General features: G+C 37.2%; 1 protein-coding gene across 1 annotated transcript; it reads right to left on the bottom strand.

The window, feature by feature from the left end:
• Positions 1-53: 53 nt before the first annotated feature.
• On the bottom strand, positions 54-21030 carry DLAT (dihydrolipoamide S-acetyltransferase). Its single transcript, XM_037505261.2, has 14 exons — positions 20711-21030; positions 20174-20275; positions 19412-19536; positions 19096-19249; positions 17261-17387; positions 15325-15512; positions 14157-14310; positions 8441-8508; positions 6933-7025; positions 6487-6594; positions 5760-5875; positions 5073-5235; positions 4368-4504; positions 54-3495 (listed from the first exon to the last, which is right to left on the bottom strand). The coding sequence occupies exons 1-14, from the start codon at positions 20987-20989 to the stop codon at positions 3366-3368; spliced, it is 1944 nt and encodes a 647-aa protein (XP_037361158.1). The 5' UTR covers positions 20990-21030; the 3' UTR covers positions 54-3365.
• Positions 21031-21200: the final 170 nt, after the last annotated feature.

The following is a 21200-nucleotide window of genomic DNA, read 5'->3' as shown; positions in this document are numbered from 1 at the left end:
ACTGAAACTCTTGGTTGAAAAAAATGTTCTTTCTAAATCTAGTAAATTTTTATTATATCAAGAATAAATCCCAGACTGTGCAAGTTTTTTATTACAAGGATGGGCCATAGCAGTGTAAGTTTCCTCCAGCAATAAAGATAAAGGGCCAATACAATAACATGCAAATCTATGCCTCTATAAAAGTTCTGGCAGAAGTCCAAGCTACATAGGCAGGCCTTTTAATATCAGGGATGGATATTGGATTGTCTGTGGATTGGATACAACAGTAAAGTTACTATCGTCAGACATTGTAACATGATCCAAAATAGTTGGAACTCAATTTTAAAGGAATTAACTTTGGGACAATTGTCTTTTACCTAAAAAAGTAATCAAAAATACAGTAATGATGTACTGTTCAACTCCCATTCAAGTTTTCAGATGGTTGTTCAAAACAAAGGTATCAACTTTCCAATTTATACCCCAAGTAGTGTGCACATCAAACATTAAACATCCCTTGTCTTTCCTAGACACAAAACAGCCTCATAATTAGTACTCTAGTTCAACATACATCTTTAAATAAAGTTGATTATAAAGTTATTAATTTTAAAACTTTTTAACTTCAGAAACTAATGTTATATATGTAATAGAAACAACCGATATGTGACATTTTAAAACAACTATAATTTTCTTTAACCTGACCTGGGTTTGTATTCTAACTGTAGGATGTCCTAAAAGTAACAAACCTATTATAGTCTCCTGATCACTCAAAAAACTTTATGCTCTTGCCTTACCTTTTCTTCTATAATAATAACTGGCAGCATGTATTTCCTAGACACTCCCATCCCTACCTACTTTTGCACTCTCAGCACTTAGGTGTCACCTATATGAGCAGCTATGTGTTTGTGTACTCATTAGCAAAATGCATATCAAGATCTAACGTGCTTAATATTAAAATGTTAAATTTTTATTTGAGAACATTCCCACCTCTCATTATATGAAGCAGCTTTGCTGAAGGACATAATAAACTGTGTATTTATACTTCAATTTTAATCTTTAACATTTTTTTCCTTCAAAACTGAAACATTTTGAGATATACTTTATCATTGATTTAGAGATAAGATTTTTCTACAAATATGGTTTTAGATCAATTGTCAATAGTGATTATTTTCCCAGGTATTCTAGAGCTTGTAATTATTATGAAGTGATGACCATCCCTTGTAATATATTCCTAGCATCTTCCATGTTGGTCAACAACTCCTGTAGTAGACCAGGCTTTTAGATACTTTACTCACAAATCTCAGAATTAGAGTAGAGTATCTAACAGAGACAGACTACACATTAATCATGTTAGAATGTGTCACACCCTCGACCCCTCAATGTGAGGTTCCTCAGTAACTCCTTGAGCTTATTAAAGCCAGATTGTGTTTATTATATTATCCTAAACAAAGTCCTTATTTTTTCAATTCTATAAACTCCAAATGTTTAAGAGTTTATACATACATTGCCATCCCTGAGTCTTACTTAATATGAAAAATAATTACCATCAGATCAAAAATTAGACCAGACATGTTGAAAACAGTTTAATTTTAACCAATCTAATTTTAACCAAAACCACTATTTCTAACTTTTATCTTTCAGTTCTGACAAATAGACTGAATCCATATTTAGATTATACTCAGATTAATTTTTAACTCAAAAAAATTAGAAGGCAACTTTTTATTTTTCTTTCAAGGGAACAAAAGAGCCATGGCATTGGCAAAGAATGAATTATCGTTGTAGTTCCATATATTTGAACAAGATGTGGCTCATACTGATGATGATGATGATGGTCCCTCGTGATAAGCTTGTTCCTTCTTCATAATCTAAGTTTAAGCTAACATTACCAGTTCCTGAAAAACTGAATGAATGTATTGAATTGTTTTTGTATAACACAAACAAGGGAATTAGCTGTAGAATATATGGAGTGTCACTTATGCACCAGGTAATAATGAGCATTAGAGATACTTCAATACTGAAAAACCTAAATTTCAGTGTATACCTCCACATATTATACACACAAGGAAGCAACAGATTTATATAGTTGTAAACAATTCCAAATAGTTATTGAAACATCAATTCAATAGAAAGTCTGGAATTGTTCCCAATTCATTTTTATTATCCTGAATATCTTTCTCTTCCATTCCTAACAGAAGAAAGGCAAACTGTAACAAAATGGGTGAAAAGATTATAAAGTAGCAAACTACATAATTTTTCTCTTCAGTAGAAGTTTAGGACCTTCTTACTTTACATATGACAATGCTAAGGTGGAAAAACACAAAACAGTTCTTTTGGTACACATTTTTTACTTTATCCAAGTAGGAATGACCACTTTGTTTTGATCATCATCTTTTAACACTCCAAACTGTTCATCATTGTATGTCTCTCCTCCTTGTCAGACAGTTTCTGGTGATAAACGGACTTTGGCACAAATCCAACACTAAAAACCATATTTTACATATGTACACTTATTTTATAGTTACTTGCTATAGTTTTCCAAAGTTATTTGAGTAATAAATTCTGGTAATTTATTTGCAAGTACCCACCAGTTAATCTTGGAGGAAAAATTCCACTTTCACAATTACTCTCTGTTAAATCCATCAGTACATTCTTTTATTTGGAGGAAACTATAGATTTCTGCTCTCCAAGTTACATTTAAGTTATTAAAATAAATACCCACACAAATTCTCATTTATACCAAGTAGCTGATTTATATTTGTATCTTTATCTCAAGGGGGTAAAACAAACATTTAGGAATCCATAGAAAAATAAAGGACAGTGGATTGAAGAGGTCTATGAAAATGTTGACTTTTAAAATTTTACTTATTTTCCTTGAAGTTTTCTACCCTTCTTATCCATGATAGACCAAGATCATGTAACACAAAAGTTTTAATTAGGGTTAAATTCCAAAACTATACTTCAATTCAAACCCTTCTCCAAGAGAACTGATTTTCCTGACTTTTTCTTCTTCCCTCACATCTAAGCAAAACATTTGAGGCAATTAAATTTCAAAACCTCAAATGTCACTTTTATGTACATATCTCAACATGGAATCACAAGTCTAGCTCTACATTTCCCAATGGAAGAACTTATCACCAAAGGGCTAGGTCACATGTACCTTGACTAGGAGTACACAGCTTAAAAGCTGGCATTTATTAAATGTGCACAATATTTGAGTGTAATTGGCATTGAAAAAATTCAGTAATGCCCATTACAAATAACTTATCTGAACAGACTAAAAAATAACTGGTTAACTTTAAAAAAAAAAAAAAACCTGCTTAATAATATATAAATATCTTGATAAGAATGAACCAATATGACTTCGGAGTGTCTAGAAACTCTTAGATTAATTATAACAACATGGTGACAGGTTTTTCAAGGTACTTTCTAAACTCAGCAAGCCACTGTGCTCCAACAGCTCCATCCACAACCCGATGATCACAACTGAGTGTAACAGACATCATGCTAGCCACATCAAATCTAGAAAAAGATAAAACATAATTAAGTATTCTGAGTGCAATCACTAGATTTTAGTAACCAGCCCAAATGCCAACTTCTTTTTTTTTTTTTTTTTTTTAAGATTTATTTTTATTTATTTATTATATTTATTTATTTATACAAGCACTGGGTACAGTTAGAAGCGCGGGAGGGTGAGAGAATTCACCAGAGCCAGAGCAGGGAGCAGAGCAGGCAGAAGGACCGAAGTACACTGCTGAGGGGAGCAGCGGGCGGCAGGAGGGGTCTGCGCGCCATGCGGGACCCTCCTCCAGTGGCCGGGGAGCAGCTGGGGATCAAACCCGCGTTGCAGAGGCTGATGGCAGCTTCGCAACCCAGCGCTCAACCGCTGCGCCACTGGGGAGGCCCCCAAATGCCAACTTCTATCCCACAATCCCAATCTGGTAATGTTATTTCCCACCTATCATTTATGTCTCCTATACCACTAGCTCAAAGTAGTAGCTTGAAAACAAAGACCAAAACAAGAGCATGGGTAAGCAAACTAAAGGTTAAAAAGGTCAAATAAAAATTTATTTGAATTCATTTATGTATTTTCTATGCCTGCTCTCACACTTCCATGGCAGAGTATTTGTAAGAAACTATATGATCCAGAAAGCCTAAAATATTTACCAGCTGGATCTTTAAGAAAAAGAGACCTGATTCCTGAACTTAGTGTAAATAAGACTGCTTTTGGTAAAAGAGGAATTGCTACTCTAAGAATCTTTTTTTCTATACTTATTTCTGATTCTATCTAAACCTCCAATATACCATGTCAATAAATATAAACTTGAAATGCAAAGCCTCATACAAAATAATGAAAATTAGTTTACAGTTCTCTCTTCATTTTTGGTACTTACCCTTTTTCATTATCTGCAGGAACCAGCCTATCCTCTGAAGCACCAATTGCCAAAATACATGCCTGAGGTGGGTTAATAATAGCAGAGAAGTTCTTAATTCCAAACATTCCTAAGTTGGATATTGTAAAAGTGCCACCCTATAGGGAAAAAAAGATTAAAAAACAGATTGCGTTAATTATGTGTCAAAATAAATCAGAAAAAAATGAAAAGATGTAAAGAGAACCTTTTACTTTGTTCTAAGGCCTCTGAACTACCAAGATGACCTTTTACTTTGTTTTAAGGCCTTTGAACTACCAGGAAAAGGAAAATGTTAAGTATACGAGGTGATAAATGTTAACTAGCTAGAGTATATTGATATTTCATAATGTATACATATATGAGAACATCAAGTTGTACAATTCAAATAGATACAATTCCTATTGGAAAATTATATTTCAATAAAGTTGAAAGAAAACAGAAAAAGGACTGAAGGGAATATATATTTTACTGAAACGATTATAATATGAACAAAAGTCAGTTGGGTGGCTTCTGCATACTAGTTGGAAAATGTCTTATTTTCAACTTTTGATAGACTGCTCATTTTTTATTTTCAGGACCTTGTATCAGTGCAAATACATGGCATAATCAAAGAACAGAAAATGGAGTAAAAGCATAACGCCCAACTTAAAAAGTAACATAATTTTTAACAATAAGGTAAACAAATACCTGGAACTCATGTGGCTGTAGTTTACCCTCTCTTGCTTTGGTTGCTAAAGAAACAACATCATTAGCAATGGTTTCCAGTCCTTTTATATGTGCATTAAATACAATAGGTGTGATGAGTCCTGCAGGAGTACTAACCGCAACACTGATATCAACAACATGATTTCTATTTAAGAAGAAAAAAAGAGAAGGAAATCTCAATAATCAACAATGCCTATTTAGAACTTATATGTCAGGTTAAGCATGAATACCCATATTTACTTCAGTTTGAGTTTGTGCTGCAGTTACATCAGAGATATATTTCCTAGATTTTATATTTTGCCATGCTCTATCCTTGACTTGCACTTTGAAAACTGAGCACCACATCAGTCACATGCCACCATAATACTAACAAATATAGTTTTTGGTTTTGTTTTCAATCCTGACCCCCTTAAAATCTAGCACAACTAGTTAGTGAACAAAAAGGATTTACTCTGCTTTGTGAGAATTATCAACTTAATCATACATACCTGTACACTTACCTCTTTTTCCTGAACTCTATCTCATAAGTAGCTTTGTTTGCCTGTGGAAATGAACTCATCCCCTGCTGTGTATTCCATTTCTCTTTATCCCTTACACTCCCAGTTAAACATTAAATAACACAAGAAAACTGCTGACGAAATACACTTTCTCCAGAAGGGCTATACTTACTGTCTGATTACTGTGTCCAACCAAGAAGAATTTGCTTCAGGAACTTTTAAACATGCTAAAGCTGATGCTTTTATGATGAAGTCATTGACAGAAATTTTGCTTTTCCCTTCTAACATCTGCAAAGACAAGAAGCCATTGTAGTAATATGTAAATTACACTTGAACAAAGTAGGCTAAAAGAACTGAATAAAATAATACACTGGACATATATGTTTCATGCCTAATTTCAAAGTAAATTTATTAGAAAATAGCTTTAATATTTTGACAATAAAAGTATGCCATCACTTTTAACCTGTTTAGCCAGTTACAAAGCTCTGCTGATGCTTCATTTCTTCATTCATCTGTTCATTTATTCATCTAATATTTGAAAGTCTATTTTGTGCTGTGCATATAACTCTATAGTCCTGGATATAAAGCAGTGGGAAAAAAAGATAAAAACTACTCTCAAGGAGAGTATATACCAAAAGAGAATCCAGGAGTATGACATCATACTGACTCGGCTAGGCTAAAATGGATCCATGGCAAAGTCAGTTTCAAATGATATGTTTTAATCAAGAGTTAGGAAACAAAAACTTTCCAGGATGTTCTCTGCAAGTTAAAATTGACACATCCACTTCCTATCATCAATTGGCATATTCTAACAAAAAATAGGGGCAAAAATATAAATGCTTGGTGGGAAAAATCAAAATTTTCAGAATTTATAGAGTTGGAATTTTCAGACCTTTTACCTTATTAAGTTCTTTCCGTACCAACAAAACTTCTCCCATATTTACATCAATAGAAAGGTAATAATGAGGTATGGTCTGCTTAGACTGCATTAACCGCTGGGCAATAACCTAAAACGAAGAGATTAAAAAATCAATTATCTTGAGTTGAGATCTTACCCTGTCTGCCCCTTCACCCCACTTTCTCAGTAAGGCTTACCACAAGTATTATTTGGATTAGAAAATGGAGGACTACACCATAACTTAGCTCCTTCTAAGAGTATTTAATCAGAACATAGTTTTCGTTTATCCCAAACATTTAAATGGTGAAACCAAACATCTCTTTAATCATCTAAGATTCTCAACTAAAAAAAATCCCTGTTACTGTTTCAAACTACAAGTGCAATTAAACAGTCTGAGAACAGATGCCTCCAAAAGTTTTGGTTCCAGATTTATGGTAATACTCTTACTCGACGAATGTTGCTGATAGGGATATCTGTGAAGACACCTGTAGGAACTGGTGCCACTCCTGGAGCCGGAGGAGGCACAGCAGCTGCCGGAGCCTGTGGATTGAAAACAGTTCATAGTAACTGTGGTTCAATCTTAGCATAAGCACCAGATTTCAAGTGATAGTGACTCTTTTACAGACCACAACATAAAAGTTAAAAGGCTTATATAAAAATAAACATCTTGGGCCTCCCCGGTGGCACAGCGGTTGAGCGCTGGGTTGCGAAGCTGCCTGCAGCCTCTGCAGCGCCAGTTCAATCCCCGGCTGCTCCCCAGCCACTGGAGGAGGGACCCACATGGCGCGCAGACCTCTCCTGCCGCCCACTGCTCCCCTCAGCAGTGTACTTCGGTCCTTCTGCCTGCTCTGCTCCCTGCTCTGGCTCTGGTGAATTCTCTCACCCTCCCACACTTCTGACTGTACCCAGTGCTTGTATAAATAAATAAATAAATCTTTAAAATAAATAAATAAATAAATAAATAAATAAATAAATAAATAAATAAATAAATAAATGAATAAATGAATAAAATAAACATCTCTATCCCAAAGGAGTAAAAGGAACTCAGATTTGGACTGCTTAAGATTTTGTTTTTTAATTTTTATACTTAGAATTTTGTAATCAGTTTTAAGTGTCATTCTTCTTGAAGCCAGAGCTTACATTAAAATTATTTTGTGTAAAATTTCTTCAAGAAAAACAACTGAAGTATTCTTAAATTGAAAGAATTAGAAGATAAATATAAACCAGGTAATCCATTTTCTTTAAGTGTTTAAAACAATGACAAATCTTTATTTCTAGCTGATATCCATGTGTCTTAATCAAACAGAAACTGGACACATGTATTAAATCTCTGTGTGAAATAAAAAACTACATACATAAAACTTAATATTCAGTCCAACAATTTGCAAGCATGCTTCTAAAAATAGGGCCTGAGGCCTCCCTGATGGTGCAGGGATTAAAGTCTCAGCGCTATCAAGCTATCACTAGCCACTGCAGCCTAAGTTCAATCCCAGGCCAGGGAACTAAGCCACATGGTGCAGCAGACCTCTCCTGTCTCGCCACTGCTCCCCTCAGCAGTGTATTTCAGTAGATCCTCCTATTCTGGTTCCCACTCTGTCTCTGGTGAATCCCCTCACTCCCCACACCTCTGGTCTACACTCCAGTTCTTGTATGCATAATAAAATAAATAATTTTAAAATAAAAATGGGGCCTGAATTAGGAAGGACAATGATAGAAAAAATTTAGAGTCACCATTCAGAAAAAAGAAAATTTGGAAAGCAGGTAGTATATCATTTTTGCTTTTATACATGAATGACAGCATATTCATATCTATGTATTCCTAACCACTGGAGTTAGGGAAAACACAGTTCTGGCTATTCTTTAAGTATGAAATACTGTATGAAAAGATCTAATAGGTTGAACAAGTCTCTTGCCCCAGTAAAAATTGAAATATAAGTAAGCTGAATATAACTCACAGGAGCAGCTTTAGTAGGCACAAAAGAGTCAATGTCTTTCTTGATGATTCTGCCTTCTGGTCCCGTCCCTGGAAGAGACACGTAAGTATCACAAATATGAGGCATATCAATGGTTCTTCCACATCAGCACTATAATCATGAAGGGAAGGGTTCTCTACCAAAAACCTTCTGAAGGGATGATTGTCTTCACCCTTGGAAAAACCAGCTTTTGTTAAGTATTAATTTGAATTCACAGAGTGCTCTTGCTTGATTTGTACTGGTTCTTTTCTTTTTAACTACAGCGTGTTATTCTCTTATTTTTAGTATTTCTTTTAGAATTTGCTACAATTAAGTTGTACTTTTAAACTAGGAAATCCCAGCAAAATGATAATGCTGAGTACAATTTACACTTCCAAAATAAAATCTAGCTGCCTCTTCCTGCTTAGCTCCAGAAAACCCTTTCTGAAACCTGAACTAAAATCAACCTCATTTAGGCTCTAGATTCATTCCACCATGCACAATTCCCTTTATACAAAGTTAACAAATATGATAACAATTGTTTTGGACAAAGCAGACAAGTCCATTTTTCTAACCCTAACTCTCATCTTTCAAATTACCTCATCTTTCAAATCATTCATTATTTATATGGTCTCCATCATTCACAGCTTGCTCAAAAAAGCCAAGGCTGTATGTTAGAGAAAAACGTGCAATGCACACATGAGAAAAGATCTTTGAAGTTTTTAAATAGGCTTAATTATATACATTCGATTTCCTTCTCCCATACAAAATCTGTTAGGTTTGACTGTAGACACAGTAGACAATCCTGAACCTACCTCTAAGGAGATTCAGAATTTAGTTATCAAAATACCTTTTACACTGGCCCCCTTCTAGAAAAAAAAGAAACTGGTCAAATGATTCATCACCCCCCAGGGCATACTTTTAAAGGGACTCTCATGTGCAGTTCTTCTCAACTCTTTTCTTTCATTACTAAAATTGAGTTGGCTAGGATCGTTTATCCTTACCAGAAGCTCTAGAACAAAGGTGGCAGCACTCCTATTAGATACCCAGCCTTTATAGAAGACAGAAATCATAACCTCCCCTTACAACCAAGGCTGACCTGGACACTGCAGTCCCTCAAGAGGAAGAAAGCTGTAGTATTATTGCCTTAAACTAAGCTTTAGCCACTCACGGTAATTCCATAACTATTAGGAGTTAGTGGAAATCCTTTAAATTCTTTTGCCTATCTCCCTAAGAAGGGACGACAGGCCATCATAAAGCAATATGGTATAACGGGGAAAGGTCCAGACTAAAAGTAGAAAATATTGGGTTGTTATAAAAAGAATGTAAACTAGACAGATAATTATAGTCACTTAATCTCATCTGGCCTTTAATCTTATTGGCAGAATAGATATTATAGTACCAGCCTCTGGTCACAGAAATTCTGTGATAAAGATAAAAAGGGGTAACAATGAGAAAGTGTTCTGCATCAAAGACACATAAAGCATTACGTGAGTAGTCTTGAAGCAAGTCAAATTCTTATTAGCACTTAGGTTTTGACACAGTTTCTCCCCGAAATGATTCCATTTTGATCAAATTTGCTAAGCAATCTGTCCCTTCACAGAGGGGAGGCGGACTGAAGATTGAGTCCAATAACCAAAAGCCAATAATTTAATCACTCTTGTTCTCATAAAATGTCCATGCTCATGGATAGAAAGAATCACTATCATTCAAAATAACTATGCTGCCTAAAATAATACACAAATTTTAGGCAACCCTCATCAGAATACCAGGAATATTATCCCCATCAAAATACCAGCCTTAAATACCAGAGAAAATGAACAAAAAAAGAAAGAAATTTATAACGAAACCACGAAAGGCCTCAAATTGCAGAAGCAACCCTAAGAAAGAAGGAGAATGAGAACTATCAGCACCTGACTTCAAAGTTTACTATAAAGCAGCTGTATTAAAAACCACAAAAAGAGACATGGAACTAACAAAATCAAAACTCCAGAAATAAATCCACATACATACCAGCACCTAATCTGTGATAAAGCAGCTGTGACCATAAAAGGGGGGAAAGGAGAGTCTCTTTAATAAAAGGTGCTGGGAAAATTGGATAGTCACATTTAATAGACATTAAGTTGGATCCTTGATAATTCCATCTAAAAAGGTAAACTCCAAATGATTTAAAGATTTAGATATAATACCTACATCAATAAAATATAGAAGAAAACACTGACAATATGTTCCTGTGGCAACAGGAACCCCTGTGGCAACAGAATTAAAAACAAACTACTGGGAGCACCCCAAGTTAAAAATCCTTGTACAGGGCCTCCTTGGTGGCGCAAGGGGTTAAGCAACACACTATGAAGCAATCCGCAGCCTCTGCAGCGCGAGTTTGATCCCTGGCCAGCCAGGGAGCAACCCACATGGCGCAGCAGACCTCTCCTGTCTTGCCCGCTGCTCCCCTCAGCAGTGTGCTTCAGTTGGTCTGCCTATTCTATTCCCCGCTCTGTCTGGTGAATCCTCTCACCCCTGAATCTCTGGCCAGTACCCCAGCTCTTGTATGCATAAATAAATGGATCTTTAAAAACAAACAAACAAAAAAGCCTTTACAGTATAAGAAAATCTAAGACAATTAAATAAAAGAAAACATTTATACAATATATAACTAACAAGGCATTACTATCCAAGGTACAATTCAACAATAAAATAACAAGAAACCCAATTAATAAATGGGCAGCCAAAATGAACAGATAATTTACCAAAGAGAATATGCAGAAGGTCATCAAAAGACATGAAAAAATGTTCATCACCACCTCTAATAAGTGAGATACAAATTAAAAACACAATGAGATACCACCTCATCCTGTGAGAATGGCACATATTAAAAAGAATCCCAACAGTAAGTATTGGAGAAGATACAGAGAAAAGGGAACTGGTGAACATGTAAACTGGCACAACCATCATGGAAAATCAATCTGGATTTATCTTAAAAAACTAAAAATAGAAAAACCCTATGAAAAGTTAATTCCATTCTTGGGCCTATATCCACAAAATGTAATACCATATACAAAAACCAACCAACCCCCTTCTGTTCTACAACATTCACAGCAGCATTATTTACAATAGCTAGGACATGGGAGCAATTTGGGTCAAGAAGACAGGGTCTACACACCATGGAGTATTATGCAACCATAAGAAAGAATGAAATGTGGCCATTTTCAAAAAAATGAAGGAAATCTGAGAATTATGTTCAGCAACACAAGTAGAATGATAAAAATAAATACTGGACATTTGCATAGCAGATAATGTGATTGCATAAAACACTTTTAAAAAGCCACTGGACATCAGTGAACACCCTGAGAGCGAGGGGAGGGAAAGAGACAAGGGGATGCAAGAAATGATGCATCCACCAAAACCAAAACCAAAGCAGAGGGAACACTAAAAGCTCATTCAGTCTTGAAAAAAGATTTGAGTGCTCACAATAAATATTAATAGATGGAAAGACAGAGATACAGACAGATAAAATCACTCTAAGTAGCCCACAAAAAAGTACATATAGGCTGACTGTACTATAAATCCAGAGCCACAACCTAACCACAAATTATGGCTCCCTTAAATTCACTTTCCCAATCTATAAGAGCATTATTTCACAATCCCTCTACCCTCAAACCTCCCCACTCATTCCCCAGCTGATATCCTCACTTCATACTTTATTGATCAAATAGTAGCAGCGAGAGATTAACTCTCATCTTCTATGACCAAACCTATAAATGTCCTTTATTCTCTGCTCCCATAAAAAGACAAAATGTCCCTTATTACTATCAAGTCAAGACTATCCCATAAACTTTGTTCCTTATCAAATTATTCTGCCCTTCCTCCCTTTCCGCATCATCTTTTTATTCCTTTCTATCAGACCCCTGGTTACCAACCAGGGCAATTTGCCACACCCAGGGAACATCTGGTAATATCTGATGATATTTTTTTTTATTATTTCTCATAAAAATAAAAAATATCTCATGATATTTTTGGTAAAGCAGGGGTACTTCTAACATCCAGTGGATGGAGGCTACTAGGACAACACCCTATAATGCACAGGATACATCCCCAACAAAGATTTATTCGGTCAAAAATGCCATTAGTACCACAGTTGAGAAACTTTATGCTAAGCTCAAGATACTATTACTTATTTTCAAAAGCCCTCTCTTGAGCCCATTTTCTCAGTTTTTATGTCTTGCTTCATAGCAAAGCTTCTTGAATGAGTTGACTACAATGTTTTCTGTACTTCATCCACTTTTCAAGTGATACAGACTAGATTTTATTGCACTGTTCTCCTGAAGTTATGGTTGACAAGCCCCCAAATCTAGTCCTTGACTAAGTTCTGTTGTATGTTAATGTATCTTAAAGCTGTTGACTGTCACCATTCTTGTCTGAGCCACAAACATCAGCTCTGGCAAAAGCATCTTAAAAGGTGCCTTGGCTTTCACGTAATCCATTTCCACAGAGCAGTCGAAACGCTCTTCTAAATGATATATATCATTTTAGGTCACTTCCTTGCTTTAATTTTTGAATGACTTCCTATTGCACTTAAAATTCAAATCTATCACAACCTATAAGGTCCTGTGTGTTCCTACCCCTATGTTTCTTTCCAACCTCATTGGCTACCACTAGCCCTTTTGCTCACTTTTGCTCCATTATACTGTTCTCCTTTGAGCTCTTCAAACACGCCAGGTTCTTTTCCACTGTAGACTATGTACTCTGGTCTCTTTACCCAAAAAATGCTTTTACTCCAGTGCTTTACTTAAGAACTGACTCCTCAGCTTTCCGATCAGATCAAATATCATTACAAAGATATTCCCCAACTATGCTGTCTAAAAGCAGTCCTAATTACACATATATCTACCCTAGAAAAATCACTCAATTTATTTCTTTCTTAGCAATTAAATCATCTAAATAATCTTTTTAATAAGTATCATTAAAGCTAATACCTATACAATACTTTCTATGTGCAGCACTGTTGACTATTTAATTCTCATAAAAAGCACTATTTTAAAATAGAACTGAAGAAACTGGGACACATAAGGGCATACAACTAGTGCACGGCAGAGCTGGGATTCAAATCCAAGCAGTCGAGTTCCAAAGCCCACACCCTTAATTACTATGCTGTACATCCTTTCTGTTCCTTTCTTTCCTTATTGCTTATATGGGTAATACAAGCAACTGAAACTGAAATATTGTCTGTTATATAAATGTGACATATGTTGATAATACTCAGTGAACATTTATTTAAATAATAAATAAACCACATAATGCTGCCTGCATAAGAATATTGGGATTTTTCCACTTTTACCTTTAGTAAGTTAATAAGCATTGCTAAATATCTAATAAATGACCCTTTGTTTAAATTGTTCAGATATAATTACTAACCTTATTATACAATCCAGTCCTATAACCCAACTTGGCTGATCAAGAGCATTAACTTCCACCAACAATAAAGCATTTCCCATGAATAGAGAAGGCGGGGGGGAAGCTATTTCAATTGTCTGCATCCCAGACAGATTAGCTCAAAATGTTTCCCTTCTCTGCAGGGATAACAAAAGAAATATTTCCCTCCTTCACCCTTCTCCCCACTATCCCAGTCAAGATGACTATATACAGTTGTACATGCTGGTCTTAAGGAGGAAATTCAACTAAATTTTAACTATATAGTCCCATTCTACCGAAAAAGATTTACCTTTTACTTGTGTAAGGTCAATCCCTTTCTCGGCTGCCAATTTCTTTGCAAGAGGGCTAACAAACAACCTCCCCTTTGGTCCAGCAGGCATAGCTGGGCGAGTGGCTGAAGGTGTAGGGGCTACAGGTTGGGGAGTTGGAGGAACAGAGGCCACCTTTTGAGAAAAGTCACAAATTATAAATTTACCACTGCAAAGGTTGGTCTGAAAGATCAGTAGTTTCAATTAAGTAGCTTTCACCTTTGTTCCAAATGTAATGCATAACCTGCTTAACCAGTGATATGGCAATAGGAATAGTAGTAACAATACTTTATATCAAAGACAGAAAAAAGTCAAGTTATCTTACTCTGTGATAACATAGAGGCAGGGAATTTAACACTGCTGACAGTATATGATAGCTTTACAGCCTTTTTTCACTTTAATCTCTTGCCGCATTAATGATTCTCTTACATCACCAACATGGTTTTTGTTTTTAATCTAATTTCAAAACACAAAATCATGCTGGATGGTTCCATTTTGAAAGTACCTTAAGAAATAAACCAAGGTTCCATGTTGAAAGTACCTTAAGAAATAAACCAACACTGCTATTTGTCAGTTCTACATAAGTGTATGACAGTCAGAAACCAAGTTTTCTCTTGAAACAGGTACTCAAATGAATCTAGCCTCTTCAGAAGCCTAATTATGGTGTTATTAGTGCTTCTACTTCATATAAGCTTGTTACAGGTACACAGTGTACAGTATATATGTATACATATAGAATGTAAAGACTGAATTCTATTCAAAACAGGGTATGCAAGGTCAAGATTCCAATGTATTGCAAACATAAACTTGCTCTACCATAATATGTAAAATACCAAGGGACAGAAACTGTAAATTCTACTGAAAACACAGAACAAAGCATTATCCTCCCTAAGCAGATCTATACCTCAAGCAGAAAAAGAACATGTCACTTAAGTTTTGTTCTTGGCTGGACTCAAGGCAGCAGGAAAAAAGAATCAAACTATTGAATATTAGGTGAATGGCCTAGTGCCACACACTTTACAGGCCTCCACAAATGTTAACTGCCTCCTTTATTCACAGGCTCTTAGAACTAAAATATTATCTAATCCATTTTCCATAATTTAGAGATGAATAAGGTAAGTGTTCCTTTATATCTAGAAGCATACCTACCGGGGTTGGGGGTGGAGGAGGTACTTGTGGTTTTAAATCAGTTACTTCAGTTGGCCTATAGTCAGCAAAGGCTGGAATATCTGCCTCTTTTTCTACAATGATACAAAGTGGGGTTCCTAGAGGGACATCTCTTGTCCCTTCTGGAATCAGGATTTTTGCCAGGTAACCTTCTTCTTGCACTTCAAAACCTTGAATAGAAAGAAAAATTATTAAGAGACTTAAAGAACGCCAATATACCACTAAACTCAAAGAAGGATTTAAGTAAAAGACTTCTCTGGCAAACAAGCTACATAGTCTTTTTGTAAGCTATTTAATCTTAGTGTCTCGCTTCTTTACCTAAAGTAAAATGGGGATAACAGTAACATTCTCACAGGAAGATTATAAAGATTCAATGAATTAATACTTTCCAAGTATTTAGAAACAGTACTTAGTACAAAGCAAATACTAAATAATTGTCTGCTAAATAAAACATGAGCACTAACAGGTTAGTTCTGAGAGTTGTTCTTAAACACATCTCCAATGGCAGTCCCTACAAAGACACGAGAGACTCCAAGATGACACCAGGTGTACTGGTAAATATGACATCAGCTATGCTGTTAAAGACCAGAACCACAAGGATGTTAAATTGAGGAGCAACCACCTGGATAGTGGTGTGAGACTACACACCTAAAAGCATCTTTGGAGCTTTTTAGAGAGGTTAGACTTGGAATTACACTAAATATTTAAAGAAATATAGCATAACTATAACTATATAGTATTGACAACTTACACTTTACCAGTTACTGATTTTTTTCCAAGGAACTTAAATATAAAGCGTTAACAAAAGTAAAACTCAAAGAAGCCATCTGCAGAGTAGATCTGCCTTCTGGATCTTGGCTTCCTGTAACATTGTGCCTCTTTGAGGAACACATCTTTGGGAATCCTTCCATTTCTCAATTGGGAATTAATAGCCAATAAAAGATGTTTAAAAAGAAGTGACTCCAAGGTCACAATCCAGTTTAAAGAGTTTCACCAAAGTTATACTTCCCCAGAGACTAGAGTCTCTAAAATACCAGTCTGTATGGAAACACTGGTATACAAATTAACAGAAACCTTTCATCCAATAAAATCTTCTGGGGAAACACAATGCACAAAAAGATAAAAACGAATTGCTTCGTGGAAGTGGAAAAGGGGACAGGGCACAGTGGAGCCCTGCTTATTAAGCTTTCCTTCATGCCAAGATGCCATCACGAGCCATGGGATTTGAAGAACCATCCAAAACACCCACTTCAGAAGATGCCCACAAAATCTCTTGCTACATCTCTGGGGACTGGGCAGGGAATAAACAGTATTTACAAATATCGTATTTGTATTTACGAACAGTATTTACAAATATTTATAAATATCACACAAATATACAACTGGATTTTGTTTCTGAGCATAAAAAACAGAACAGGAGCACAATGTGTAATCTAAACACACATGTGTGTAAACATACATATATACACACACGTGTGATAGAATACACACACACACAAAGATCAAACTATGAAAGTCTAAACCCTGGCTTCAGTTTTTCCCCAGTCATCTTAAATTCTTTGGCATTTTCCTGCTTGAAAGTTATTTTTTCCTGTTTCCTCTATTTTCTCCCAATACCCAATTTAGATTACAGCAGTTCTGATATAGCTTTCCAGTAACATAATAAGTCTAAGAAGCAAAGTCTGGCTTAAAATTAATCTAAGTTGATATTCCTTGATTCAGTGAGAGTGCAATATGAAAGTGGTAAGTCTGACTATATACATTTTTGTTATGAGATACTTTGTTCCAGGAAATGAATGCCAAGAATTAAAATTTTGCATGTTATCACTCACTCATTTTAAGATAGGACAGCAATCCTCCCTCTTTCCTCAATGGGAAACTTAGTGCCTCAACCATTAAAAAATTGAAGAAATCTCACCTATAGTGGCCTTATCAGTCTCTATCTCTGCCAATAAGTCTCCTTCATTTAGCTTCTCACCCACTTTTTTTTCCCATCTCTGAACTGTGCCCATGGTCATTGTAGGAGAGAGGGCAGGAAGAACCACCTGTGAAAGCAAACACATATTATTGCTCAATATTAGGCTAACTTGGATACAATGGCACCCAGGCAAGATTGAACAGTTTTATGGTAGGATAGTGACTATGACAATCCAAATTCCCATCTGCCTGATACACCAGAAAAGCTAAAGCTGAGTGCCTCAGTAGTATCCTATCAGTTAAATCTCAAATTTTACAGAATCAACTATATTCCAACCCACTCTCTAAAGTTAAAAGCAATAGGCAAATGGGAAAGAACTCTCTCTAGACAGTGAAAATTAATTCCTTGGCAAATATCTAAGCACACAAAATCTTTTCATCCTAATACTTAGACTAAGCTAGAAGTTATTTCCACAAAATGATCTTGGTCCAGACTATTCAATTAAAATTTTGCTGTGCTCTATATTAGGCCTATCTCTTTACTCAGAGGAAGTGCTTTTCTCCCAAGCTTCACAGATACCTTTACAAGATTTAAAACAGAACAAAACAAAACAAATCGCCAACAACAATTAATATTAAGAATTGGTCTTACAACAGTCAATAAAGTCCAAATATCAGGTTTTCTGGTCTAAATTAAAAATGTTTTCCTATTTATATGGCCTGTACATCTACTGAATTAGGACTCTTATTTAGTTATTACAGATTTTTGAGCTGTCGTCTTAGTTTTTTGTATCTAATTAACAACAGAATTATGCAGAGAGAAAAATAATTTTAATTGATGCTGTCTCAGGAAGGCAGGGGAAAAAAGTAAAGACTTATAACTCTAATACTTTTTTTTTAAGTTTTTCTTGTTTAGAATTGTCTTCTTCACTACTTCTTAAAAATTAGTGAAGCCAATAATCTCTACAAACTATTTTAAAGAGTGATTAAGATATACCCCTAATACTTGCACACAAACCCATGGACATAAAAGGGGGAGAAATGAAATGAGTTGTATGTAACGAGATAGAAACTGCTGTACAGTATAAAACAAATGTGTGAATGAACATCAGGCAAAATTTCATCATTTGTGATTGTTAATACTAGATCATGAAGTAGAACATTATTTCCAAAGTAGAAAATGATTCCTACACAGAAATATTCACAAATAAATTAAGTGAAGGAAAAGTTTTACTCTTAATTCTTCAGAAAAATGACAGTTGGTTTTTATCCATTTCCAATGACTGAACACACAAATGTACATGGGATAACCCTAATAGCTAATAAACTGATATGTTCTGACATACTATTTAGTTAATAGAATCAACAGTGAACAATAACTTCAGCTTTGTTGCAATGCTAGTATACTGATTTATTTTACGCTCACGCTGTCAGTTTTCTCATTTATTAATATCATAGTACTCCTTTACCAACTGTTAGGAAACATGTCAAAGGAAAACACAAATTGGGGATTTTCATTCAACAGCCAGCACTTGGGACTGATTAAAACCTCTATTAATACAGGGAGTAGACGCAAGTACAAATGATCCTGAAAACCTAACATAATGTTCTTGAATGAAAAGTTCCAAAAACTGAGGCTGAGAAAGTAACTTGTCCAAATTTACTCACCAGGAAATAACTAGTAACAAAAATGATCACTTTTTACGTTAAAATCTCTGTTTACTTCCAAATGACAAGAGCTAGTCACATTTGATGCCAATTTCTAGAATGTGATAGCCAAAAAATGAAATAAAATGAAAAATTATCTAGAGCAAACACTCAGAGGCTGAGCCTCACCTGCATGTGAGTGGGATATGAGCTACCAGGAGCCTGAGCAGAAGGTGTAGGTGGCGAAGCAGTAACAGCAGGGGTTGGTGCTGGGGCTGCCTGTGGGGTGGGTGCTGCCGAGGAATCCAATGTATAATTTTTAAAGGCCTCAACATCCTCAGGCCTAAGGAAGAGAAAGAATGCATAAATATAAGGGGATTATAAAGCAGATTTAGCTCCTACAGAAGTAGCCTTAGAAGCCTTTAACACCTAATTTTTCAATTCTGGGTTAAAATACTCTACTAAGCATAAGGTAAGTTCCACAACTTACCAAGGAACTACTCACTTTTCAACTGTAATACAGATGATGGCTCCTATTGGCACATCTCTGGTACCTTCAGCAACAAGTATCTTTGCCATGTAACACTCCTCCAGGCTTTCAAATCCAACGGTGGCTTTATCCGTTTCAACCTTTTAACAAAAAAGCAGGAGCTTAGGCTTGGACTGCTAGTATAACTTTTATTAGCCTGTGTCTAAAATCATACAGTTAAGCATTCAAGTGAAGATAAAGCCTCTATCACAGATCTGAAAGAAGGAATTTTTTTTTTTAAGTTGTAGCTAAAAACCTATTTGGCGGGCCTCCCTGGTGGCACAAGGGGTTAAGACGCAACCTATGAAGCTGTCTGCAGCCTCTGCAACCCGTGTCTGATCCACCTGATCCACCGAGTCTGATCCACCTGATCCACCGCCAGGGAGCAACCCACAAGCATGGCAGACCTCTCTCCTGACTCTCCTGACTTGCCCGCTGCTCCCCTCAGCAGTGTATTTAGATCAGTCTGCCTGTTCTGCTCCCCACTGTCTCTGGTGAATCCTCTCACCCCCCCCCCCCCGCCTGTACTCCAGCTCTTGTATGCATAAATAAATAAATCTTTTAAAAAATGAAAAATAAAAACCTATTTGGCAAGCTGCTGACAACTTATCGAACCAATCACCTCCAACAGCGAGTTGCAAGAAAAATTGCGTTACTTAAGCAAAAGGGAAGACTAACCACCCAGAAAGTTAATGCTCAGTTCTTTCCAATTCATTTCCATACTGTAAAACAACATACCTCTGCAATCAGTTCACCCTCATTGATTTTTTCGCCTTCCTTTTTTTCCCACCGGGCTATAGTGCCTGCCTGCATTGTGGGGGAAAGAGAAGGCAATGGAACCTAGAAGAGAAAAAAAGTGAAACACTAAATTTAAAAGGGCTGTCTCACTCTCGGTCTGGTTTAATGTTTCATTCAATTAAATGTAACTTAATGCAACGAGTATATACTGCGTCCCCTCTCAGGCGGGGCACACGGGATGTCAAGGGAGTTCCTACCACCACAAAGTTGTTGCTCTCCAGGCTTCCTGTGGGTCTGACAGGGCACAGACCTCTGCACACTTTCCACCCACAGGCCCACACGTTCGGAGCTCGTCTTTCAATGGAACAGACGGCGAGGGGGAGGCTCAACAGCAAAAGCAAAGCTGGGTCTTGGAGAAGGGGCCATGACATATACTGGGAGTGGAGAATCCCTGAGGCCTTTGGGGAAGAATCTGGAGACCAAGAAGCCTGCCCTGAAGGACAACGGGGTGCCGCGAAGGGCAGATCTGGCGCTCACCTTCTGATGCGGGGGGAGACTGTAGCAGCGGCGGCCTGGCCCCCCGAACAGCTGCAGCAGGAGGCGACTCCGCGGCGCGGCCCCGCGGCTGAGGCTGCAGCCGCTGAGCGCCCGGACCCCGCCGTACCCCGCGGTCACGCTGTGGCCATGAGCCGCAGCCGGGCCGGTGCGCAGGGTCGCGCCCGGGGCCCCGGGTCTCTCCCTCAAGGCCGTCCCCTGGGCCCCGAACCCAGCCCCGGGGGCCACATTCCGGGCCCGTCGCGCACAGACGCGCCACATCGTGCCGCCGACCCCACACGCCCCAAGCCCAGCGCGTCTCCGGAGTGACCTCTCCGGGCGCGGCGCCGCGCAGCCGTCAGCCACGCCGCGCAGCCGCGCGCTGTCGTAAAGCCGCCCCGGCCGCGCCCCCGCCCCCGCCCCCGCCCCTCGCGCGCGGGCGCGAGCGGCGCGACGCGGTGCGACGCGGCGCGAGCCGGAGAGCGGGCGCGGG

The sequence above is a fragment of the Talpa occidentalis genome, unplaced genomic scaffold (genome assembly GCF_014898055.3).
Source record: "Talpa occidentalis isolate TD23 unplaced genomic scaffold, MPIMG_talOcc4v2.1 talOcc4.12, whole genome shotgun sequence".
NCBI classification, from domain to species: Eukaryota; Metazoa; Chordata; class Mammalia; order Eulipotyphla; family Talpidae; genus Talpa; species Talpa occidentalis.
Note: the sequence above shows the minus strand (reverse complement) of the source record. Positions and strands in the feature narration are given on the sequence as shown.